Genomic DNA, 27,363 nt, shown 5'->3' with positions numbered 1-27,363 from the left:
CACACCACGCATACATATATGTGTGATTGTTTCTGTGACGTGTGTGTGTGTGTGTGTGAGAGAGAGAGACACACACATACACACACATCATGCATACATATATATGTGTGTGTATGTTTCTGTGATGTGTGTGTGAGTGTGAGAGAGAGAGAGAGAGAGAGAGAGAGACACACACACATACGCACCCACACACACACACACACACTTTCCAAGCTGAACCCATGGTTTATTTGCTAAAAGAAATTATTAAACTAAGCAAACTTCTTGTGGTAACAACATGACCTTTACTGCAGGAAGCACAGGGGAACTGATGAATACTAAACAAACACTGTCAAGGTCGTATTACCTTTTTTACTAAAGCTTTTCCTCCTCTTTGGTCTTGGTTGGTACCGCTTATGTTGATGTAAAAAAAAGCCTTAACACATTAAGAGTTTAAACAAAAAAATGAAGGTTCATATAGATGTATTTATAGAAACACATATGCAAAATGTCTCGATATAGAAAACGTTCCTATTTACATCATGCATTTAAGTTTTTAATTAGTTCGATGGAGATTAACCATTTAGTGGAAAATAAAATATAAATACATTGAAGGAATTCCATATTATGCTACCAGATCAGGTCCCACATCATTCCGTAAATAAATTGGTTTAAATAAAAGTTGACATACACGTTAAACTCTTCTGCTTTCAAACTACCCATATCATAGGTCTTTTCTGCCTGCTGTGACTATATTGGCGGGTGGTCAGTCTTACAGTACAATTACAATTAATTAGATAAAAAACAATACGTGTAAATACAAAACAAGCATCACTCAGTTTTCTTGTAGCCTTCAAAATTCTTAAAAATACAGTGACCCCACACTGAAGCTATTTATTATTATTATTATTATTATTATTATTTAAAAAATAAACTAAAATCTTCGACCAAAGTGTTTATCGCAAAAAATGTAGGGACCGGTATTCTTAGGTGAGAATTGTTTAACCAGCAAATCAGTTAAGTTCCCCCTCTTGATTGAGTTGTTAATTTCATTAACACTGATCTGTTCTTTAACAACCTTGATTAAATTAGATTATACTGCAGCTTTACTTGCGCCAAACAGATCTTGATAGTCAGTTAGGGCTACACAATGTTGGCACAGTCTACCCCTGTTGATGCTAAAAACATTCTCCGCTTTCTTAGAAATACAGAAATGGGTTTGTGTGCCTTATGATCAACCTCATTAGCTCCCTGCTGTGGGACAGAATAATGTGAAGCACCGGTATTGTCATCAAGCTAATATGAACGTTTTAAGATCGCCGAGGTTCATGCCAGCCCATCAAACCACCAGTTTAGAATTTAGTCACCAATTCCTTTAAATCTCTGTCTTCCCGACGGAGACAAATGGAGCCAAACAAAGAAATCCAAACATGGTAAGAATGGGGGGGGGGGGGGGGGGCACAGGCTGCTGGTGTATTATTCACGTTTTGTATACTCATCCTGCCAGCATGCCACACTAGTTCGCTTCAAAGAGGTCAAACAAATCGCGGAAAAGTGGAAATGTAGGCCATACAGATACCGAAGCCAGTCAAGTAATTCCATGTTAATGCTGAAGCAGTACTCAGTATCCGTGTTAATGCTGAAGCAGTACTCAGTATCCGTGTTAATGCTGAAGCAGTACTCAGTAGCCGTGTTAATGCTGAAACAGTACTCAGTACACGCCATACTGGTGAGTGCAGCAAATTCCAAAATTCTGTTCCGTATGAAAACGGGACAGCAAATCTCCCAGTTTCATGCAGGATCGACACCTACTCATTAGCCTCTACTCAGTGAAGACCTGAGATGGACATTTCAGGTCCAGAAAGTACAAATCCAGACCAAAATTTTTGTTTCAACCAGCCAATTGAGTATAAAGATTCACAGTCGCAGAGGACTCAACTGGCTGGTTGAAGCAAAGCGGTCTGGATTTGTACTTTCTGGCCCTGAAATATCCACCTCTGGTGAAGATAATTAACAACTTCTCAGAAAGTACCATTAAGTATAAATATAATAAATGCTGGAATAGGTCTAATTGGCACTATATTATTTTTGGCAATAATTTGTGGTTACTGGACAAAATAATATATAGACATGATTATAGCCATCTTCGGTGTACCTGTTTTACAGAAATCTTTCAGTTTTAGCTTTCATGGTAAAGAGCTGTTATGACAATAGCTGTGACCCATGAAGAAATAGTGGAATAACCTTCACTACCGACTGCATCGCTTGCTTGACGTTCCTTCGGAATACATGCCATGTTTATGGGGGTATATATAAAATCCTTAGATTCTGCCATGGTAAGTTTCGCTGTACAATTGCTATGGGTTTTTTGGTACTCAGAAAGCCAAAAGGCTGGATTCTTGAATCAGTTTTCATCCTACAGCTCATTGTCACTTCATTCCTTTACCATATAGGCAGGAGACAAATATTGCACAAGACGACAAAAATCATCATCAACTTTTCCACCAGAGCAGAAGCGAAAGCCTACGAAAACCTTAATTACAATTCTCTCCGCACTCGATGCCATTTTTAAAGAAAGGTGTAGCAGTTTACTCCGTAACCAGCAACCGAAACAGGAGGGATCCGAGCTGGGGTGTCCAGGACGGAGCAGACAGTCTGCCCATTATTAGAATCCAGTTATTTAGGGACACCAAGGGTCTCTGAAGAGGAACACAGCAAATTATTTCAAATAGAGAAATGAGGTGATAATGTACAAACGAGAATTAATTCAATAAAATGAATACCCTCCTCCTATCAGGAAGCTTAATATCTCCCGCGAGACATAAGTGCCATCTGAGTGAGGTTAATTTTGTACCGTTAAACATTAGTAGCACCTCTGTGTTGAAATGCGTTCATTGCATGTGTATCTCCATCCACTTCACCCCTCCCCAGTATCACCGTTTAGAAATCATACAAGCCTTTATAAATTTTCACCTAGAAACTCTCGGAACTCACAAACCGTCTGACCTTAAAATAGGCCCGGTTTCTTTCAAGATTACACTTCACATCCCTCTTACACACAGTTACACCCACTGAACATGACCACAATTGCTCTACTGATGTAACCATACCCCTTGCTATGTCCCTCCTACACCTCAAGAGGGCGCTCCACCCCGACCAATGTCCTACTGCTCAGTCTGGCTGAAGTCGTAGCAGAAGTTAAAGCTGCTCGGAGGTTTGGGAATGGGGGGAGCAGTTTCGGGGATGGGCACGTTTTCCAGGTCGAGGAGTCGGAGCTTGATTTCCATGGAGAGCAGGATATCCAGCTCGCTGCGCATGCTCTCACTGGTCATCTCTTTCCCCAGCAGAACATTCAGTCCGTCTGTCCACAGGCAAAACTGGGAGGGAGGGAGAGAGGAGGAGGTTAGGTGGTTTAGTTGGTTACATGTAGAATTATAACCATGGACAGCTCAGCCACAGACTGAGTGACAAACTAATAACTTGGTGTTCGCATGGCAGCTGACACTGTTCCTGCAGTCACCAGCCCACGACGAGGGTGTGTGACGAGGGTGTGTGACGAGGGTGTGTGACGAGGGTGTGTGACGAGGGTGTGTCCTGTAGGCACGACAGCGCCTCATTCAGGAGATCGATCTGGGTTTGTGTTAGACCATCTTAGCCACTGTACACACAGCGGACAACCGGAGTAAACACAGCGGGTTAGTGGGAAAAGACCCAGAAAGACTCACATCGGTCCTGGAAGAGGCAACGAAGTTGAGGCTGTAGTCCTCGACGTCGTAGGTGATGCTGAAGGCCAGATCTAGGACTTCCTGCAGAGAAACGACATAACTTACCCTTGGCCCTCAATCAGTGAGCATTAAGGTTTGTGCTTCGACGGCGACAGGACTGACCCTATTCTGTCTCCCCCGGGCCTCTCTCATATGGGGACAGTCTTTCCCAGTCAGCAACATCTTAATGTCTGACACAGGAACTGAAACAAAGAAGTTGAGCCGAGTAAGACAGCATGTGCACAACACCATTCTGGAGTGGAGGTACAGTGTGGGGACCTGCTCCGAGGCAACCCAGCAAAGAGCAGAGCTACATGAAGGCCAGCTATCGGCACTCCCAGAGTGTGGTCTCACTCTTCTCCTGAAGGGTCTCGATGGGCGGAGTCTCCGTTTCCTTCTCCACGTCGCCATAGTGCAGGACTTTGTGATTGGGCGAGAGGCGGCAATACCACAGCTTATCTGTCAGGGCGAAATCAGGAGTAGTCAGGGCGGGGGGGGGGGGGGGGGGTCCATTTTTGGAGAGCATGCAGAAACAACACCGTGCATTTCAGAAGGGGCCTCACAGCCCCAGGTCCTTAATCACATGAAAATGACCGAGTGCAACTGATGCCAAACTCCACCAAGACCGACAGGGCTAAGGTAATGAGCCTAAAACCAACACACAGTGCTTCTGATCCTGACCTGGGGCTACAGGTAAGGGCTGTGCAGTGGGACACAAGCTCAACATTCCAGAAACACTGGAGTCAGGCAGACAGTTTCCTCTGGACTAACCCTGCCTGCGGCGGCTGCTGATCTTCCGGAAGAGCGTCCCGTGACACAGGCGGTTCAGCCGCTGCTGCCGGATCAGCTCCAGGAGCTCGGGCTTGAGGCGCTCCTTCAGCTCACTGGCGGGACGGACGCGCATAAGGGCAGGAAGAATAGGGAGATGCGCAGTCAGAAGTGCAGATGGGCGGGATAAACGTGGAAATGCGCAGTCAGAAGTGCAGATGGGCACGACAAACATGAAGGGGTGCGATCAAGATCGCACACAGGCAAGACAAACCTGGAGATGTGTAGCCAGACACGCAGATGGATGAAAGAAACATGGGAGATGTGCAAGTCAGGACCGAAGACAGGAGGGACAGACTTGGAGATGTGCAGTCATATGCACAGACTGGTGGGACACACATGAAGATGTGCAGTGAGGCACACAGACGAGTAGGACAGACGTTGGATTGTGCAGTGAGGCACACAGACAGGCAGGACAGACATGAAGAGGTGCAGCTAGTCAAGCAGAAATGCAGTTAGGCACCAACAACTCACTCACATCACGCATCAACAAACAAAATCAAACATAAATGGAAATGACGTCAGCTAGGGATGTGGGTATCGATTGGCCAGAGCCATTTCGTACAGCCTGTGCCATGTGAATCTGGGTCTCACATCCTAAGCACTGACCTTGCAGTTTTATTTACACCGCTGTACATTATGCTGAACACACAGCAGCAGGAATGAGAATGGCCGCCGTTACGTTAGACTCTATTCACAGAGGTGATCTTATTCTCCTTTCATGTCAAGTAAAGGGGAGTGAGAGACAAAGCCTTCAGTTAGAAAGAGCCGCAAGCCTTCGGCACACGGAATCCATTATTTATAAATGTCACGAGCACATTACTCTACTGACTGTACAGCACTAAATCCAGGGGTGCATGAATCTCCACGTCCTCCTAATCACTGTGCCCCCGCCCTCAGCCGCAGGGGCTGCCGAGGGGCAGATACCCATCAGAGAGACTGCGGCGTGTCGTGAGAATCTCGAAGATACTGGAAGCCACAGTGCATGCTGGGAAAGCGGCGGCATCATGGGTGCAGCAGCAAGTGTCATGCAAAGAGCAAATTAAAAGACGGGAGGGCGGAGGCCTGAAACCCACAGCACGGGCGGTGCGAGGGTCTCTTCCTGGTGGAGGCGCTCTGTCTGACGCAGCTTGAGGATCTCGCTGTAGTTGAGCTGGTTGACCTTGTTCTTGAAGAGCTCCAGAGAGGTGGGCTTACTGGACAGTGTCCGTGTGATCTGCTCCCGGACCACCTGCATCACCTGGGGGAGGGCAGAGGGGGAAGAGGGTGGAGTGGGCGGGGCTTGTTGAACTCGGGTGGTAGCAAGATACGTGCAAGACACGGCTGGTCTTCTGTTAGCTCTGAATTTTGCACTGATATTGATCTACGCTCTCCCTGCCTACAGCAGCAGGGGGTGGGGTGGGGTGGGGTAGGGTGGGGGTGCCATCAATAGGAGCCGTCGATATCTCTAAGCGGCTGTTATCATGTAAACTGCCCAGCAATGTTCAGATCGCGGCTGATTGGCTTTGTACTCTTCACCCTTCTGTGTGAACAGCCTTAGGCAATCCTAGTGGCTACGAGTCGACCGGGACACACCCTACACCACTGTAATCCTCCACGGCCGGGTTTCCCACGCCAGGGTCCTCGAGGACCCACAGACAGTCCATGGCTTTGCTACCATCCTCAAGGACTGGATTGAGAAACACTGCACTGCAGGACACCAGCTGGGGGTGTTTATTCGGCGAGTGTGTGTGTGTGTGTGTGGTGAGCAAACAATGAGGCAAACACACATATTCTCTTTCCCTCACCGTCTCCATCCACACCACCCCTGTCCAGACAACAGGCTGCCGTATCCTAGGCGATGGCTGGCGTGTGCACACGTCATCCACTGAGCTCTTACAAGAAGAGCAGACGGAGCATGGCACCACCTGAGAGCGGAGAGGCTTCTGCGGTACGTAGGCACCAGATTTCAGAAGCAAACCGAACCGCAAGCTGCTCCTGAGCAATGTATGGAAGGGCTGCACGCGCAAGCAAGCACACACACATACATTCCTACCATTGTGGGGACCGTCCATTTCTATGGGCATAACCATAATCCCAGTCCCTCCATCATAAGTAAGGCCAACACAACACAAGTATTTCGGCTAATGTAGTTTTTAAATTGCATTTACAAATTTTTATAAAATTGAAAAATGTCCCCACAAGCTAAAAAGTAATAGGTTTTAGCACATTATTGGACCAAATGTCCCCACAATGTGGTAAATATAAACTCGCAAAGGCAGGCGCACACATACACACACACACACACACACACACACACACGCACACACACACACGCACACACACACACACACACACACACACACACACACTCCCCAACAGCTAAATTTCACACCCATATTTAGACAAAAGAAAAAAATCACAGGGTCTCTTTCAGTTTAGCGATTATTTCAAATGTTCAAATGTGAATACACTTCATATTCACCTTAATTAAATAAAACAATTTTAATAGCTTACTGTCACAAAGAAAAATTGGCTGCAGTAGTATATTTGGAAATATAATTCAACCTCTGGCACCCTCATGCCATCGTAATATCGGAAATAATGCAGACAGGAGGGAGAATAAAAAAGCAACCAGCATCTCCCCGATACGAGTATCAGCACCTTATCGTCAGCCTGCTGTTTCAGGATGATGCAACTTTAAAACACACAGCTTGAAGCCAGTCACGAGTGAAGACAGACACTCTTACCGGCGGATGCCTGCTAATGCAGGTGCCTAAACATACACTATCAAATCAAAAACAAACAGACACGCAAACTCACCAGCTAGCAGCAGCCTCAGAGTGTACAGAGGATCACCTTCATGTGGTCAGCGAGGCAGAGCTGGACACTGGCCCCGCGACGGTATAGTGAACAACACCCCAGCCACCACCCGACGATGCCCCCCCCCCCCCACACCCACCCCCCAGGACCAGCTGGACGTACTTCAGGAAGCACTAACAGCTGTTTCCCTGCGGCTCGGCCGGTCAGTACCGTCCTTCCTGTCCACAAAACGATGTGTGAGCCCACCCTCCCACAGGGCAGCGGTGATATGCGCTGCACCGCACTGCCCCCCTTCACACCCCACCCCCCCCTCCACCAAACACACCCTCCCTCACCCTCCAACTGACAGCGACGCGCCGCTAATGACCAGGAACTTGTGGAGAAGCAGCTCAGTCGCAGGCTTACTGAAGAGGGACGCGGCGAGTCGAGAAAGCAAGAGAGCGAGGGAATGAGGTGTGTGCATGTGTGTCTGAAAAGGGGGTGGGGGGGTAACGGATAACAGGGCGGAGGGGAAAAAGCACTTCAAAAGACTGGCTATTGCTAAAATAAGGCAGGCAAAAAAACTACAAAGTCAGCCCTGCTACAACGTGACTAATCTGTTCCTGAAACACCTCCTGTTCGCTAAAATTGCATAATAAAATACACATATCCACTGGGGATGGAACGGAAAGAAAAATTAACACAGTGATACCAGTGCAAATAATGCATTTTAAAGAAATAATAATACAGTAATTATATAACTAACATCTCCTATGGGTCTCAAGAGAATTGCCTAGTAACCAACCACTTCAACCAAACGCCAAACTCGCTCAGTAAAACTCCCACGGGCGAAATAAACCCCTGATTAAATCACATTCCTTTATCCAGAGTCGTGGCAGCGTGTTTCCAGAGGTAAAGTTCTGTTTATCATCCTAACAGCTCAATCTGATCATCACTTGTGGTCTGAGTCCAGGCCAGCAATTAAGAGTAAAAGTACATGAACTCCACCTCACGGCTCCAGACTGATCAACAGATAATATGTAGGTTCTAGAGCAGTGATTCTCAACCCAGTCCTCAGGGACACCCAGACTGTTCACATCTTTGCTCCCTCCTATGTGGAAATGAAAGAGCGTTTAGAATAAAGTTATATTAAGAAAAATGGCTGGGCGGCATCAGCATGCCACGTGACAGATGTAATCACACACTAGCTGCTGACCTACGTATAAACGAAGGCAGGCACAACACACACCCAGGCTGCGAGGCTATTTGTGTGCACTGTGGACAATGCTAGCCTTGCCCCCCGTTATACGTGTGTGTGTGTGCGCTGTGTGTGTGTGTGTGTGTGTGTGTGTGTGTGTGTGTGTGTGTGTGTGTGTGTGTGTGTGTACAGTGGCGTGCCTAACTAGCCCTGGGTGGGACACTTTTGCCCTCAGAACAGCCTGAATTCAAGGCATGGATTCAACAAGCTACTGGAAACTTTCATTATGGAACTTGGATCCGCAACATTTCTTTGCTGTTCTTCTGTTAGCTTTAACCTCATCTGACTTCTGTTTCTGCCCTCAGAACTGGCACTTTAATTTATCACATCGCAGTCAGTAAACCCTAAAAACACTACAGCGTGAAAACCTCAGGAAGGAGGCCATTTCTGAGATGCCCAGACCAACATGTCGGGCACGTCTGGCAAAATTGCTTTCATCAGCCGTGTTGCCCATTCTTTGCCAGGCAGGAACGGATCCTCTCAACTCCCATCCGCAATCATTGTATTGAGTCAGTCGCATAAGTCTCCGTTTGTAGTAGCTGTGTGTAAATGAGCAGGCGGACCTGAGGGGTCGGCCGCTGGTTGCCCACACATACAGAGAGACGTTCTAAATTTAGCAAGCGCTTTAAAAGCGTAGCCCTAGGACAGGGGCAATAAACCTGCAGAAACTCACATCCTAGCATTTTACCGTGGCCAATTAAGTTGGCTGCATAATTTTACAAGCCCTACAACATGACAAGAATTTTACAAGAACATTAGGTTGTATTTTACCGTTAAGCTTATATAATACACTCATTAACACCGATTCGATCAGAATAACCAACCATTAACTGGACAAGAGCTAGTGGTACCTCTGTTGTTTACAGTTCGCATGGGACACTCCAGTTCTCCCCCAGCTTGGTGGATCCTCTTTTCAGACAGTGGTGGGAATAGCACTGACCCACCAGTCCCGGAGTGAGAGCACCTCAATCCGAGCTGCACGTGTCCATTTGTGTCCGACAGTGAGTGAGTGAGTGTGTGCTGCTCCTATCAACAGTGTCCCTGCTGCTGTCCATCGGTATTTTTATGAGTGGGGGCTGGTGGGGGGCTAGTGCCAATGTAGCTAGTGATTGCGGGGCACTGCCTTCCTGTTCCCACTGCGCTCTAGTGGGGATTCACTTAGTGCCGCTAGTACCCCCAGTTAAAACGCACATACTGCATTGTTCCTGTCACACGTACGATGTGATTACATGCTGAACATCTCCCATGGGTGGGGGGGCGGCTGAAATGCTCATTACAACAGTGCTGATGGGGGAGGGGGGGACATCCCAAATAATTCAACCCAAGACCTGTTGTGGTGGGAAAAGCAAACGGCAGATCTGTGAGATTCTCCCAGTTTCTTTGCATTTCTTGAAGTGATTTAAAATTGATAAATGATCCTGATGTTGGACCGAACCCCCCCCCCCTCCCCCTCCCCATCCCAAAGAGCCTATCTGTGAGTTAGCAGTGGCTCGGCTTTCTGCTCTGAAGCCCAAACGTTGAACCCTCAGTCCAGCTACCTTGTCAAAGTCCTCCTGAGTGGCTCGCATCTCCTTCCAGGTCTTGTTGAGGAGCAGGATGCAGACGCAGAAGAGCTCGTAGAGAATGCGGTCTTGAGAGAAGAAGATGGGGTGATAGTCCGAGCGGGTCTCTGATGCTGGGGGCGGGGCGAGAGAGGGACAGAGGGGACCAATAAAATTCAACGCCACATTTGGTCATGTGATCTAAATGTAGACCCAAAATTATCCATGAGAGCCAGCCTTAGAGAGTCATTTACGTCAACGATCTGATAAGCAGAGTAAAGGGGAGAGAGTCTTTATCAACCAGTGCTGCGAAGGTGCATCTACCCAAAAAAAAGCCCACACGCTCTCGGGGTCCATTCCCCCCAGCGTCGAGACGCCCCCCCAACTCACACGGCTCGCCGATGTGCAGGATCTCACACAGGATGAGTGTGAGCTGGATGCTGCTCCGAGCGAAGGGGCACTCATGCTTGTCCTCACGACTGCTGTTCTCCAGCACAAACTGCGAGGGGCCATTAATGTGGGTCAGGGGCTTACACTCAGGCCCAAAAAAGCCTTTCTAGATTAAGCCCTCCATCTTCAATCATGCTATATCTAGTCTAGAAATATAATCATGAACAGTGTTCTAGAAACACAAACCTTTAGCAGAAGTCTCACGCCATGACTTCTATGGTATATCCTGTCCTCCCCTTTCACCTACTTCCCCCCGCCCTCATTCTTCCTCCTCCATTCGTGCCCCTTGTCCCTCACCCTGCTGTACGCATCGGGGTAGTGGGACGCGAAGTATGTCATCGTCTCCAAGGCCAGCAGGCCCGGGGGTGCCCGGAGCAGGTCCTGTCCAGGGTTGCTGTTGTTCTGTGGAGGAAGATGACCATTCAGGCTGATTAAATAGGGTAAAGGAGGACTGGACCGCCCATCATAAGGGGCTGAGAGGGCGATCGAGAAGAGAGCATGATGGGTAAGGGAAGGCATGAGGAGGCCGTCATCAATGAAAGGCTGCAGGATTAAGTCTCCCTAAAAGCCCTGTCAAAGTAATGGCAAAAGAACTTATCTAGTGAGCATAATGTTTAAAAAAAAGGACAATGGGCTAAAGCAGGAGAGAGAGAGAGGGGGAGAGAGGGGGGGGGGGGAGAGAGAGGGAGGGGGAGAGAGAGAGAGAGGGAAGGGGAGAGGGAGCAGCCAAAAAAAAACATAGGAAAAACAAACAGAGAGAGGGGGAAAAAGGGCAGGGGGCGTGTCTACACGCATGCAGGGAAGCCGGGGGTGGGGAGCGAGCAGGGGAATACGCACAGCCTGAAAGAGTAAGGGGGGTGGAGGCATACTGACAGAGAAGGGGGGGTACACAGAGTAGGGGGCCGCACAGAGGGACACTCACACAGAGTAGGGGGGCACACAGAGGGACACTCACACAGAGTAGGGGGCCGCACAGAGGGACACTCACACAGAGTAGGGGGCCGCACAGAGGGACACTCACACAGAGTAGGGGGCCGCACAGAGGGACACTCACACAGAGTAGGGGGCCGCACAGAGGGACACTCACACAGAGTAGGGGGGCCGCACAGAGGGACACTCACATAGAGTAGGGGGCCGCACAGAGGGACACTCACACAGAGTAGGGGGCCGCACAGAGGGACACTCACATAGAGTAGGGGGCCGCACAGAGGGACACTCACATAGAGTAGGGGGCCGCACAGAGGGACACTCACACAGAGTAGGGGGCCGCACAGAGGGACACTCACACAGAGTAGGGGGCCGCACAGAGGGACACTCACACAGAGTAGGGGGCCGCACAGAGGGACACTCACATAGAGTAGGGGGCCGCACAGAGGGACACTCACATAGAGTAGGGGGCCGCACAGAGGGACACTCACACAGAGTAGGGGGCCGCACAGAGGGACACTCACACAGAGTAGGGGGCCACACAGAGGGACACTCACACAGAGTAGGGGGCCGCACAGAGGGACACTCACACAGAGTAGGGGGCCGCACAGAGGGACACTCACACAGAGTAGGGGGCCGCACAGAGGGACACTCACATAGAGTAGGGGGCCGCACAGAGGGACACTCACATAGAGTAGGGGGCCGCACAGAGGGACACTCACATAGAGTAGGGGGGCCGCACAGAGGGACACTCACATAGAGTAGGGGGGCCGCACAGAGGGACACTCACATAGAGTAGGGGGCCGCACAGAGGGACACTCACATAGAGTAGGGGGCCACACAGAGGGACACTCACATAGAGTAGGGGGGCACACAGAGGGACACTCACATAGAGTAGGGGGCCACACAGAGGGACACTCACATAGAGTAGGGGGGCACACAGAGGGACACTCACATAGAGTAGGGGGGCACACAGAGGGACACTCACATAGAGTAGGGGGCACACAGAGGGACACTCACATAGAGTAGGGGGGCACACAGAGGGACACTCACATAGAGTAGGGGGCCACACAGAGGGACACTCACATAGAGTAGGGGGGCACACAGAGGGACACTCACATAGAGTAGGGGCCACACAGAGGGACACTCACATAGAGTAGGGGGGCACACAGAGGGACACTCACATAGAGTAGGGGCCACACAGAGGGACACTCACATAGAGTAGGGGCCACACAGAGGGACACTCACATAGAGTAGGGGGGCACACAGAGGGACACTCACATAGAGTAGGGGCCACACAGAGGGACACTCACATAGAGTAGGGGGGCACACAGAGGGACACTCACATAGAGTAGGGGGGCACACAGAGGGACACTCACATAGAGTAGGGGGCCACACAGAGGGACACTCACATAGAGTAGGGGGGCACACAGAGGGACACTCACATAGAGTAGGGGGGCACACAGAGGGACACTCACATAGAGTAGGGGGGCACACAGAGGGACACTCACACAGAGTAGGGGGCCGCACAGAGGGACACTCACACAGAGTAGGGGGCCGCACAGAGGGACACTCACACAGAGTAGGGGGCCGCACAGAGGGACACTCACACAGAGTAGGGGGCCGCACAGAGGGACACTCACATAGAGTAGGGGGCACACAGAGGGACACTCACATAGAGTAGGGGGCACACAGAGGGACACTCACATAGAGTAGGGGGGCACACAGAGGGACACTCATGAGAGGAGGGGGCACTCACAGAAAAGCCGAGCTTCTTGAACTCCTTGGCACAGAGGGAACGGCGGCGTTCGTGGCTCAGGCCGCTGTCACTGTCGGCCTCGAAGGCCGACTGCCGCAGGCTGTGTATCTTGTCCCTCTGCTCCTGTGGGGGGAGGGAAGGGTGGCGAGTGATAAGGGCAGACAGCAGAGCATCTGACGGGGGGGGGGGGGCAGACGGTCGGCGTGATCCTGGTTCAGCTCTCCGTCGGTTCGGTTGCTCATCTCATGCTTGGTTTCCATCGGAATGAGGCTGAGCGTCACCTGGCTGAGGGAGTCCAGCGGGCTCCTCATGAGGGGCTCCAGGAGGTTCAGGCTGACCGACTGCAGCACGTACAGGTAGTGCGCCATCTCGTTCCCCACGGCCTCCGAGCTGTGGATGATGTTCTGTGGGCCGATACACCAGAGACGCAGGAAGATCCGCTTTTACGAACACGGCCGTCTCTCTGAAAATGGGAAGCCGCTCTCTCCTTCACAAGAATGACGTGCAGACTCGCAGATGTCAGCCACGACATTTACTGCCAAATCGAAATTAAAGACATAAAATTTCATTACCTTGTAGATGTACTGACGAAGGTTTTTGCTTGAAAGATAAGCCAGTAATTCCTGACAATTAGAAGCAGAAAATGGAAAACAAACATTAAAGGCATTATTGATTACAGGAAAAGAAACAGCTATTTGAATGACAAATTTTTCTAAACAAACCATATTAGGGGTTCTCAACCTTTTATTGTTTGCCGACCAGTTTATGTTGTACAAACCAGTAAAACTAGTCAACTGGGGGACAAACTGCATCCTGTATTGGTTCTACATGAGAAACAGCATATTATTTTTTCCCAGGACAGGTGTAAATTCTGAGGGGTGGGCGATTCGAATTCGTCGATCAGCAGATGAGATTTCAAAAGTTTAACGGTCTCCATGTTTTCTGACGTGATTGGAATGCAGGGGCTCGCCGAAAAGGCGTCGGCTAAATAAATATAGTCGATGTAGTTCATTAAATAAACCCTCCACCAAACCGTCAGCTTTCCCCAGACACAGACCGGTAACGGTCTGCAAACCGCAGGTTGGGAACCCCGACACGAAAAGGCATAATCGCACCAGTAGATGGCAGTCATGTCACTGCAAAAACCTCAACTGTGCAGCGTATTAAGATTAGCATTCATCTGACTCCGATAAAATTCGGAGTTACACTCCCAAAATCTGCATTAAATAACAAAAATGTGAAGAATAAGAGAGATTTCGCAGACCTGCCGGTCAGCTTCCAGCCCAGTCTGCAGCAGGGCCATGAGAAGAGCCATCGCTTTGGTCTGGATCTGCTGATTGGTCCTGTCAGAATTGAGGACCAACAATCACAAACATATAACACACTCGTATTTATATAGTCGGTTGCATTTTCACACAAACTTCCTGCCAAGTAACCCTGAATCAAACCAATACTCGCCCTGAACTTTGCTTTCACTTGCCGTCACCTTTTGCAAGCGAACTTTACTTTGTTCTCCCTCTCACTGACTTAATGCGGTTATCATTGTCATCACGGCAGATTTTTTCATACCAGTTGGAAGCAGCACCTTGTTCTGATGTTAAGCAAACTTGTGTCTTTTGCACACTTTGAAATGCTTTGCGAGCACAGCCCGGAGCCCCCCCCCCCGAAACCCAGCGTGCTCCAGCACGCTGGCCGTAAAAGCAGGCCTCTCCAAACAGCGAGACCGCGTCCACATTCACAGAGGAGGTCTGCCGCTTTGTCAGGTGGTATGTCAATTACCAGTTCAAGCCTCAGCTTTCTTAGAAATGTAATGAGATCACGGGGGGGGGGGGGGGGGTTCTACATTCCCCGGCTACCCAAGGGCAAACCCTGTGAATACTTCCGTAGCATCTATACACCACCAATATTTGCTCACTAATATAGACCACCAGGTTATTGTTTTCCAACTTTTCCATTTCTTTCATCAATTGCAATTCGATTTTTTTTATTGTCCTTAAGCACTGGAAAGTTGAATAAACTGAATTTAAATGAAAATAAAACAAGTTTCCTTTATAACATGGAAAGAGTATGTAACAGTGCATGTCTAACATCCTATTAACTGGTTATGTGGCATAGTCAGATTCTGGAATGTCCTTTAACTTTAAATGCACTAGTTAACTTTTTCATCCCATGAAACGGAGCAGTATTTGACGTCCATTGCAGAAAGAATGCTTCGAGCTTACTTTGATGACTCAAAGACACGACATTTCCTTGCTAATAAAGATACTCAAATGGTCAGCACACTGTAAATTTGTCAGCAAAGAATACCAAGTGCATTTTTAGTAAATGTCAAGTGTGTAACATGCAAACGTTTGACAGGAGCAAGCTAATGTTCTGCTTCACCTACATTGGCTTTAATGCATGTATATGCTATATGCGTGTTCCGTAATTCTGCAAGTACATACAAAAACTGCAAGACATCCATTTCTATTGAGTTCCATTATGTTTTCAACATTACAACACCCTAGTGAGACAGACACAGCAAATGATACAGAAGTGTCAGAATTGTGGTCTCCACCAAAAGTTCACAACCCACTGAAATCACATGCTTACCTAAAGAAAGACTCAGAGACCGACAGGCTTATGGAAAACAAAGGCAGAGATGTACCATAATCAAACCTGGGTAGCAACACCAAAGTGTGCCGCGAGGGGTGGAAACAACATTTTGTGATCAAACACCACATGCATGGCAGTGGAGCCAATCGCTGACTGACATTCAGCAAGACCTGCAGGTCTGACAATGTCTGCCTGTCACTGAGACTCACTGCTGGCTCCTGCTTCGGGGCTAGCAGGTCACAATCCAGACACCATTTCTTAAACGACGACTGCAGAGGCATGATCAGCCTGGAGCTTTCATGGCTGAATGAACGTGAATAAGCACCGAATGATTTGCTTCACTCTGATGTTTTAAGATGACTAAGTCTCAGATGTCTTCAGATCCTGGCTCCACCCCTGGATGACTGTAGGTACAGAGTCCATCGCTTTACCAATATTGCCATTCCAGGGAGATATGACTAAGACGGGTGGCGAGTGGTTCGGCAGGCTCAGACTCTGGGCCTGTGTTTGGAAGATTGTCGGTTCGAGCCCCAGCCGTGTCAGAACAGTCACAAGGGCCTTAACCCCGAGCTCCAGGGTGCTGTACGGTGACTGACCCTGTGCTGTGCCCCCCCCCCCCCCCCAAGCTATGGAGAGCAGGATGGGGGTGGTGAAGAGAAGCATCGCGATGTACTTGTGCAAACGGCAAGTTAAGGATTTTAAAAGCCCTGAATGCAGCTAAAGAAACTGAAGCTGGAGGTAAAATCAATTAAGAAAACACAGGAATGATTCTCAGAAATATTCAATTTACATTTACGTTTGATGAAGTGGAGAACCAGCTGCCACATAGCATATGTTCAGAATGTCTAGCCAAGAAGATCATGAATCTTTCAAAACTAGCGCAACAAATGATTGTGAAGAAAAACCCTAATATTTTCAAGAATTATGGCGCCTTCAGGCTTGTATGCAAGTTAATGATAACGCACTGATACAAGAATTGCATAAAAAGAAAACCACACAATATAGCAGAGGAACTGCTGCGTTTTCTGACACTGAGGTCGTCTGAACTGGCCTCTCAGACGTGAAACGCACAAGTTCGAGACACCAGTGCGATTCTCCGAAAGACTATAAATAAACGTAGACTCGCTACACTATATCCAACCAGCTGAACGTTTAAAGAAAATTCTACAGCACTGCCTAAGAAGAAATTTCCACTATCATCACGATGCCGCATGATTAATCACTTGGCTTTGCTAAAGAATGCAGTGAAATTCCTCCAGGAAAGTTCCAGACTCTCTTTGGAAGTGAACTTCAGCTGCCCTGGTGATTCCTGGTGATTACTGGTGATTCCTGGTGATTCCTGGTGGTCCGTTTCTCTGCTTTAAGCTGGCATGTCACTAATTCTGAAAGTTACCCATATAAGACACCATCTACAAGTACCTGAGGAACATAACCGGCCGAGCGATACCAAGCATGTGAGCATCGGTGGGAGCTTCAGCACTATACTCACACTTGCAGGTGGGCGATGAGTCTCTCCAGGTTCACCTCCTCCTTGACCAGCTTGAAGAGGCTGTTGCTGCTCAGAACCATGTTCTCCAGAATGGTGAGGGACAGACGCTGGATGGAGGCATCCATGACCTTGGCGTTGACAAAGGAGGCGATCTGGCAGAGATGGAGAATGTCACTGGAGGAAGTGCAAGGAAAGACCAACAATGCGTGAGAGTTAGGTACCTTCTTAATGAAGACCAGGGAGAGGTTCTCCCAGGAGACAATCCCATGATCCATCAGCTCTGTGAATCCTGTCAACGCGTGCGTCATTATCAGTGGCGACCTGAAAGGCCAACAGGGGGAGCAAAAGCATGAGGGGGAGTAACACCATATAACCACCATGACAGAAATATCAGCTTCACACTAAAGATGGTCAAACCACACCCCATTAAGCAAGTTTATTTTCAGTAAGCCAGACAGATGTCAAACACATATACTTCCCAACACACCACTTGTAACACATTATTTTTCATTTAAAAGCTGACCCTGATATTTCTGTGCCTGACCAAAACTAAGTGCCTAGACTTTTCATTCAGAGCTTTTCCATACAGAACCACCAACAGAAAGACACCAAAGTACACCAAAGACTATGCATACTATTCAGCGCAAGGGTGATTCTTTGAGTCTGTGAGGGACAGGGGATGGGGGCACTCTGAGGGCCAATCAGCTTTTAGCTTTGGCCAGCACCCCCGTGACATCACTGTTGAACAGCCCTACCTTCCTTGCCTCCAAAAACCAGAACCACTACGCTCTAATCTGTGTGGTATTGGAGGTCACAGCATGCGAGCCGCTGCAGAACGCGAGCAGGCCAGCGCTGCAAAGACTATAGTGACGATAGTCCAACAGCCCACTTCCCCATTCCAGACGGCGGCGTGCCGTGGTACACAGCTCCCTGCTGCACGGCAGCACAGCCCAAGTCGCCAACATTCCTGCAGCAGGCGGCAGAGAGGAGGTGGGGACCCAAATGCCGAGAGGGAGCGGACAGCCCAAAGGCACGAATCTCTGGATTGCAGCCTCCTAAACCAGGCGGGGGGGCGGGAGGGTTGGAGGCTTTACTGTAGCAGCCACAAAGTACTAATGCGTCTGTCAAACAGCACCCAGGCCGATGGCGTCTCAACACAGTCGCCGGGAAAACAGATGGGGGGTTAAAAAATAATGAAACTATCCAGTTTGGAGAAAACAGTGAACTATTCTCCTTAAACGTGGCAACCAGGGGAGTGGAGACAGTAAGGTTGCCGACCAAGGACACTTTGGCATTTTGTCTTCGGTTTGGTTGTAGGACAAGCCGTGAGATTTACATCTCACACCCGTGAGAAGACATAAGGGGCTAAATTCTCAGAGGTAACATGCGAGACTTGACAGGGATACCCCCCCCCCCCCACCGCCCCGCCCTCACAAACACGCTGACGCCCCCCAGCCTCCACGGCTGCGTCAGCTGAGCACATACTCCTTGTCCTCCTCCACGATCTGCACCAGAAGAGAGTGTCCATCCCGGCTGATGAACTCCTGGGCGAAGGTGATGTCTGTGGACACATCTGCCAGCTGCTTCAGGGAGTCGCATCGCACCCCCGAGTCTGCATTCTGGATGCCTTTGTACAGGTCCTCAGCACAGCGGCCCTGAGACACACACAGACACACACACGCGTCACGCACTTCTGCATATCTACACAAACCCACAAAATGCGTCTTTATTAAGAAAGTGAACGTCATCCAAAGCCTCTGAGACACTATTGAAAGTGGGCTTCTCTACACAGAGATCACCGATGCCTTGTAACCGGATAACCTTGTCCGCACACGGCATCATAAACACTTGACATTATCAGCAAACAATGACAGTAAATTCAGTGGAGTATTTGCTATGGTACGTCGTATGGCTGGTGATGGGTCCACAATGAGCCCTGCGACTGGTTTATGCCTGAAAACCCAACCCTCACTCTTATACTGTCCAGCTGGGACAAGGCTCTGTCCACATATCCAAGATCATGCTCTGTAGGCGCAGGGATTAGAACACACTTAATTTCAGACAGACACAGACAGACAGACAGACGGACACAGACACAGACGGACACAGACACAGACGGACAGACGGACACAGACACAGACACAGACGGACACGGACACAGACGGACACGGACACAGACGGACACGGACACAGACGGACACGGACACAGACAGACACACGGACACAGACAGACACACGGACACAGACACACGGACACAGACACACGGACACAGACACACGGACACAGACACACGGACACAGACACACGGACACAGACACACGGACACAGACACACGGACACAGACACACGGACACAGACACACGGACACAGACACACGGACACAGACACACGGACACAGACACAGACACACGGACACAGACACAGACACACACACACACACAGACACACACACACACAGACACACACACACACAGACACACACACACACAGACACACACACACACAGACACACACACACAGACACACACACACAGACACACACACAGACACCTTCTTGGAGGGGCAGAAGCCACACATGCACCTTCTTAATCAACACTTCACTGCCCTGCATTTACCACCTTTGTGAGTCATAAGCAGAGAATTAAAGGCCTTATCCAGAAGCAGACAAAGGCTGTTTCTGGAGACACAATTCCAGCTTTGTTTTGGCACAATATGGGAAAAGGGGGCCGAGGGTATGGGAGGTATGGAGATCCAGCTCTGCCCAGCCTCTGCCCCCACAGATACAAGCAGGCAGAACAAAGAGAATCACGTTTCATCACAGAGGCATTCTGCCTGTTTTCCAGCTTCGACCGGGCGATATCTGGAATTCCAGGGACCCCCCCCCCCCCCCCGCCAGCCCCCTCCTACAATTTCTTAGAATCCTTAGATCAAGGACTCACCGGTGCTTTCGTCAACCGGAGGATGCTACCGTTCTTGATGTCCAGTCGATTCTGGGATTGGGGGGCAACATGAGCAAAAAGGACACGGGCATCAGTCTGGAGCAGACACAGCTGGTAGAAGTAAGAGTCCCCGACTCACAGTGACAAAGCAGCATGGGGAGTAGAGCTGCGGGAAGGGGAGGGTGGGAGGTGCTGGGTGGTGGAGGAGAGAGGGGAACGTGTATCTGCTGGCCCTGAGAGCCTGCTGGAATCTCCCAGCCTGCCAGCACAGCTCCTCTCTCACCCACATAAACACATGCCTGGCTCACAACCCTTCTGGAGAATCTCCTTTGATTTCAGAATTATGAAATTAGGGTGAGACCAGAGACAACGTTTGACCAGGGTCAGTTGCTGAACAGATTTTTAACACTTCAAAAGAAAAGAAAATGGCACCTTTGGGATCTTTGAGTTCTTGTCTATGTCTGAAATTCACATCTTTGATCTGACATTTTTATTTTAATGTTTTAAAAGTCTATTCAACAACTGACGCCCATCAACACTTGTCACCTACATGCCTAACCCTAACTTAGTCATTTTTAAAAACACTTTAAAGCCATTTGTTTTGCGTGGACAAACGCAGCGTCTGTGTTCTCAACATACGTCCATCCGAACTTCTCACACACATCTATAAGAGACTAATCTTTTGTTTGGCAAAAAGCTACAGAAGGAATGGGTTTGCTCACCGACTCTGTGATGTAGGTCTGAACGGCATCTGCATACTGGAGAGCATAGTTATCAGGGCCTGGAAGGTTCCACCTAAACAGACACAGCAGAGTCACACATCTTTCACCACAGTCCTAAAATAAACTTCCATCTGGGGCAGCCGCGTCTAGTCGATGTCGGCGATGACACTGATGCTGAAAATCCGTCAACATCAATATTTTAAACCAACGCATTTTTTTATTCTTATTATTGTGACAAAATTACGCCTATGATCTCTAAAATTCATTATAACAATAGTTCTCCTTTAATATTAGTATGTGTTTATAGCAGAAGTTCAAATAATCACTAAATAAAAAGGTAGTTTGTAAACTGTGCAAAGTTTCGATAGCATACCACAGCGGTACTAGAGCTATGCATGAGCGCCTTAAGAGGAAATTACCATTAGTACGGAGACCTTCTTATCTTTTGTCTTTGAAGCTGCTAAATATACACATTATTAAAGAGATCAATTTGTCTGCCTACTACCTTAGAATTTCAAGTGAACAAGTGTTTGTGAAAATGTTTAGGCTAAAATCTGGGCTTGTTCTACACCGACTGACAGTGCCAGTGTGCGTTTGTGTGGGTCGGGCGCGTCTTTTACCGTGTTTATCCACAATTTCTCCTCTTTTAAAAGAAGTGGCTGCTGAGCTGCCCCTTTCTTCACCTCCACTTCAGTGCTAATCGTTTCCATGATTTACCAAAAACAGTAGCATGTGGTGCAACACTAACCAAATTTAATAAGCGTAAAGATACGCCGAATTCACACACATTACTAACTTCTGGGCATCACAATACACATCAATATTTTACACTAATCTGCTAATCAGAGAAAATAATGTCCGTACAGAGCCGAAAAGCATGTGTCTATTATGTAAAGCGCATGACATAGAGTTTGTCGTTGTCAAAATAAATTGAATATAACTTAAATGGCAAATTTTATGTTCTGAAGGAATATTAACTGTTTAGATCAAATCGACGAAATAGTCTATAGATTAATCCATAGAAAAATAGTCATTAGGGGCAGACCTACATCCATCCCAACACTGACTTTCCTGGTGAACTTCACTAACAAACTAATTCACGTCAAGTCACTGTGAAATTTCATTTTTTAAAAGTTTTGATGTGCAGTCAGGGTAATTAACCTCTGACCTCGCCTACAGTACAGGGGAACGTTTCTCTGATCGACTCGCAGTTACCCAGTGGCTGCCCAGACACCTGTATACCTAAGGAGCTACACACCAGCCACACACATGTACAACGGCTGCAGGTTGTACCACATGACACATAGAGACGCATTAGGATCACGTTACGTCACACATGCAACAGGAGAACGGAGACGCCATGCTTACCCGTCGCAAACCTCCTTGATGACAGCCGAAAGTGGCTTTTTCTGAAAAGACAAGAAGAGTCTTTGTTGAAGGAACATGAGAGGTGTCTCACAAAGGAAGCTCTTAAACGCCTCAAAGGGCACGCTCTTCTCACTGGATCACGATTACAAGGAACAAGCAGCGGGCGTGTGGCGAACCAGGATAATAACTGACAAACGGCCCACACAGCGCAACATGAAACAGAACAGACGGAAAACATCCATTTTATCCCAACGGCGGCAGGCCGCTTACAACTGTGTTTGACTGCCCTGTAATTTGTGGTCTGAAATGTGGTAGACCAATCAGAGGTTCTGCGGAGAGCTTACAGCCAATCAGAAGCTGGCCGGGGCGACCTGCGGTAAAATCCACTTAAGGAACATTTCCCTCGGGCAGGAACTGAGGCCACAAAAACGACTTCAGGGTCAGCAAACATATCATTGACGCTTCACAAGCACTGGCTCAATCCCCTCCAGCACCTGCTCCAAGAATTTTATCTATAATTGTTGAGGTTGGAGGTAAGTGTAGCCAAACGTTCACCAGAGCAGTATGTTTGCGTGTTTGTGAACGGATGCCTCACTACTAATACTTACATCCCGGCCTCGGTCCAGCCTTGCCCAATCCCAAAGGTGGCTTGGTGTCCCACACTGACCCGGGATCCTTACCTGATCTAATTCGATGAGCTGGGGGTACGCCCCTGGCATCTGAATGGCAATCTTGACCACATCCTTTTGAGGAGCCATGACGGGGTCTGCGCTAAAAGCCTGGTTCATAAACAGAAAGACAGTAAGGAAATATAGAGCCACCTGAGAAAGAGAGCAAGAAAGTGAGAGAGGGGGAGGGACCGATAGGGACTTATTAATGTCACAGTCCACACCCGATACTGTGGTCAGCCATCTTCATCAGCAAAGGGGGAAGTAGGAACCATCTTACGGAAAAAAAATAACATCCATTTGTTATTGCACTACTTCAATATCTGAAGCAGATATGCGCTCACACACACACCTCGTTCTCTCAAACTGCCCACTTTTACTATGACAGATCTGTACTTCCTTACTGAATCAACAGGCTTACTCACTGCTACTTCTCTTTTGCTGGTCTGGGAAAGGCACGATCCAGTGACTGCTGGCTTGGCGGTAAATCCACAGCCTGTGTGTGTGTGTGTGTGTGTGTCTGGTCTCACAGGGTCGGTGCTCGTGCACCTCAGTGCCCAGCACTTGCACACCCGTGCACATTTTTCCTCATAACAAACAGGAGCCAAAGTACATTTGCCAAACCGCCTCAAGTGTTTCCATATGTGCCGGAGAGCACCTCATGGGGAAAGCAGATAGAGTAAGCGCCAGGATGAGAGACTGCGGCAAAAAAAGGAAGAGAGAAAGGGCGTACCCCTGTATCGACAGAGTCAGTGACAGGCAGGCAGCTGGGTCATTCTGGGGTTGTCATACGAAGCACACATCCAACACCACGAGCAGAAAAAACTCAGAAAAGCTGTGTGTCACTTTCGATGGATGCGCCTGCTAGAATGGCTGGCTGGCAGGCAGGCAGGCAAGCAGAGACAAAAAGATCCAGGCAGACAGAGACAGACAGACAGATAGGCAGGGAGCGAGGCAGAAAGACAGACAAATCCAGACAGACAGGTAGATGGAGACAGCCAGACAAATACATCCAGATAGCCAGACAGAAACAAATAGATCCTGACAGCCAGGGAGAGAGACAGACAGGTAAATAGATCAGACAAACAGGCAGACAGTGACAAAAACAGTGGAAACTGCGTAAAGTGATCATGTCTGTCTGGGTGAAATTGATCACTATAAGCAGATACTCATTATAACCATTTTTTTCTTTATGTCTCAGGCAGAATACCCTCTGACAATTATATATTTATTACCTTATATTCATGTAATAAAATGGAGTGTTACTATTTACTTAATTTTACTGAGGATTTCAAAATACAATTCAGCTGTTTCAAACGCTTTCCAAATTACAGTACTGTAAAAATCACTGAACTGTGTATAACTCAGAAATGGTATAATACAGTACTGTACATAATTCACTTCAATTTTATTTATACAGCACATTTTCACATTGTCTCAATCGCTTATTGTACTTCCGCTGCAGCATTTTGGAGGTTCATTTTATTCGGTTTATAATAAGCTTTGATGAATCTGTATTTGTCACTGAGAGAAATTTACTTTTTTTTTCCCAGCAATGTTTTTAGTGCACGCCGCAGTAGTGTTCCTTCAAGGGCTCCCCATGCGCATCGCCTGTGTTTCTAAACGTCATCTTCTAGAGAACAGAGACTAATGACCAGGAATTAGGAGTCTCTGTGTGATTTAGGTGGTGCGAAGTTGGGAGAACAGAAAGATGGCGCGCCACTCAACAGCTACAAAAAAATAAATGGACAAGAACAGGAAAGATCAACAATCTGCAACCTCACCAAGCTCACAGTCCAACAGCCTGACTTTCAGCAGTATGTGTGAAAACGCGTGTGCATACTGACAGCGGCAAACCCTTTGTTACATGCAACGGTTCACAATAGCAAAACTCTAAATATTCTGTCACATGAGGATCTGGAACTGAAACTGAAATTTCATTCTAACCTCAGAGGGACATGATTGAAGTTCATTACTCGGGGAAAGAAAAACTAATCCGAGTGCAGTTTTATTAATAGGGAGGAAGTGAGTCTGGAACCTGACTCGAGATCTGTGGATTTCCAGGTGACTCTCACAAAATACTGGGGAAGAAACTCCTGTAAATTTATGCTAATGTTCTGCACACTCAGCTGCTGATCAGGCTTCACAAAAACACACACAAAAAAAATCTATTACATCTCCTTACTGTCACAACAAGCATAGTTCTAGGCCTCAAGATCACAGCAGTCCACCCCACATACACACCTCAGAGAACAGAACCTTATCAAAGTACAAATCTAATCCACTCACGTTACGTGCTTTTGCTCTCGGCCCCAAAACAGCCAATCAGAATCAGTTTAAGATGTGAAGACCAACAGATATAAATCTAGGCAGAGTTAACACTAGCCCTGAAACCCCTGCCAAACAACTGCAATATTTATGTTCTTGTATCATTCTGCATCATCTTTAGCTCAGCCACTCGTACAAAACTTTTGCCAGAAGTAGGTGTTGGGTTGTTTTATCAGATTCAGCACAACTGAACGAGAGGCCTGCAATGATTCTGAGAAGCCTCGATCGTACATCAGGCGGCATGCTAGACAGACGTCAACAAGTCCGTACCAGATCTGGCGAGTGAGGACTGGCTTCACCTTCAGCTACCAAGTGCATGTGTAGGAGTTTTAAGGAGGGGTGAGGTGGGCTGTTATAAAGTTCACCAGTAACAACCCCTTATGGCCATGCCACGCTCTCTTGAGGGGGACCCACACATTGACCACTTCTCATTGTATTAGCTTATGCTGACTGCACTGTCAACCTCAATTAATCAATGCCTTCAAAGAAGGGGACAGCTACTGCAGACCTCCCGACGGACCAGTCTGCATACTGACCACCCCAAGACACCACATTCACGGAGGTGTGCAGTTACCTTCCTCCTGAACTCAAACTTCGGCTGTTTTTAAAATCACGATAAGAGTTAAACACATTATTGAAGTCGAAATCACTTAGGAACGAATACAGATTAACCTGCTAGCAAATCTGTACCTGGCACTGCCCCAGTCGGTGTGTTTGGAGCAGAATGCGGATTAAAATGTCCAGGCAAACAAAAAAATTCGTCCAATCTTTATAACTTTCCACAGGCCTATGCGGATATCATGAATATAACAAATGAATAAGGATGTTACAGCCATAAATCATTTTGCGGAATACTAAGGGCAACTAATTCGTTACTAGAGCAATTAAATCAGTTTCTTTAACTTTTTTCCTTCTGTTTGATGTTGTTTGACACCTGAGTGCACAGAAATATTACAAGTTACAGTCAGAAATGCTGAATAAATTAAAACACACACAGCTCTCTGGAGCAGCACTACTACTAAATACTTTTAAATCTGGCAGCTTTTTAGACGTTGGATGTTACGTGAATAACTAAGAAAAAAGCCAAAGCATGATGAAGTATTAGGCTACATGGTGTCACTGCAAAGGTTCACATTTTAGTGATACTTGTAGCGACAAGACGGTATGAAACAGGAGCCATTATGCTTACGAACACTCCGGTTAGCCGACCGCTTAGCCTTTCGGCAAGCGAAAACAAACCCCCCTTTTGGAAAAAACTTCGCCCTGTTTTTCCTACCTGCTGGAAAATGTGAAGCTATTCCGCCAAACTTAAAGCGCCGATCATCTATTTCCCCCGTCCGAAGCGACAGCGAGCGGCGTCAGGCGCTGCGGTGCTGAAGTTCGTTCCCAACTTTGCGAAGTAATTGATCACTTTGAGTTCCGGGTAGTGCTGCCGCCCGCCGGCCGCCTGAGCGCCGACCGCCCCCTGCCGCCCCTTGGAGGACGGGCCGCCCCCTGCCGCCCCCTGCAGGACGGGCCGCTCGGCCGGTGAGTGCGCGCAGCGTACATTAGATACACTGCTGGTCAAAATTATGGAAAGTCCTGGCATTTTCGGCATTACGCTTTAAAAATCACTACGCGAATATTGACGGTAATGGTTACAAACAAAGATTGTTACAAGTATTATATACGATTAAACAAGTAATAGGAATAAAGTTCTGCGATCTCTAAAAATTGGAAGCGTTTCCACAATGTTGGCCACTAGTCTATATCACCATAAGCACTTCTGGTGTTATTAAAACCTGAAATTACGGTCTGTTTCCTTTTTTCAATGTTCTTGTTTTATTTTTAATTAAAATGAAGTGAAATGAGAAGGCAACAGAGGCGCACCAATCACACGCCTGTCATTTGTTCTGCTTTATAGGAATTGATACGGCGTGGATGAGTGTTTATTAAACATTAAAAGTAAAGCAGCACGCCGTAATTA

General features: G+C 47.9%; 1 protein-coding gene across 2 annotated transcripts; it reads right to left on the bottom strand.

Moving 5' to 3' along the window:
• Positions 1–261: 261 nt before the first annotated feature.
• On the bottom strand, positions 262–26,831 carry elmo3 (engulfment and cell motility 3). Of its 2 annotated transcripts, XM_048973207.1 has the most exons (21): positions 26,674–26,831; positions 23,082–23,180; positions 22,402–22,442; positions 21,034–21,106; positions 20,312–20,362; positions 18,857–19,026; positions 17,593–17,692; positions 17,372–17,523; positions 14,552–14,630; positions 13,860–13,910; positions 13,569–13,691; positions 13,288–13,410; positions 10,899–11,003; positions 10,542–10,650; positions 10,149–10,285; positions 5,648–5,811; positions 4,515–4,627; positions 4,098–4,202; positions 3,867–3,946; positions 3,705–3,785; positions 262–3,356 (listed from the first exon to the last, which is right to left on the bottom strand). In XM_048973207.1, the coding sequence occupies exons 2-21, from the start codon at positions 23,157–23,159 to the stop codon at positions 3,144–3,146; spliced, it is 2,148 nt and encodes a 715-aa protein (XP_048829164.1). In that variant the 5' UTR covers positions 23,160–23,180; positions 26,674–26,831; the 3' UTR covers positions 262–3,143. The 2 variants fall into 2 exon arrangements, with proteins under 2 accessions (XP_048829164.1, XP_048829165.1); XM_048973208.1 differs by lacking the exons at positions 14,552–14,630; positions 17,372–17,523; positions 17,593–17,692; ... (4 more) ...; positions 23,082–23,180; positions 26,674–26,831 and having other exon boundaries at positions 13,569–13,750; positions 13,860–13,895.
• Positions 26,832–27,363: the final 532 nt, after the last annotated feature.

Source organism: Brienomyrus brachyistius, chromosome 13, assembly GCF_023856365.1.
Source record: "Brienomyrus brachyistius isolate T26 chromosome 13, BBRACH_0.4, whole genome shotgun sequence".
In the NCBI taxonomy this organism is placed as follows: domain Eukaryota; kingdom Metazoa; phylum Chordata; class Actinopteri; order Osteoglossiformes; family Mormyridae; genus Brienomyrus; species Brienomyrus brachyistius.
Note: the sequence above shows the minus strand (reverse complement) of the source record. Positions and strands in the feature narration are given on the sequence as shown.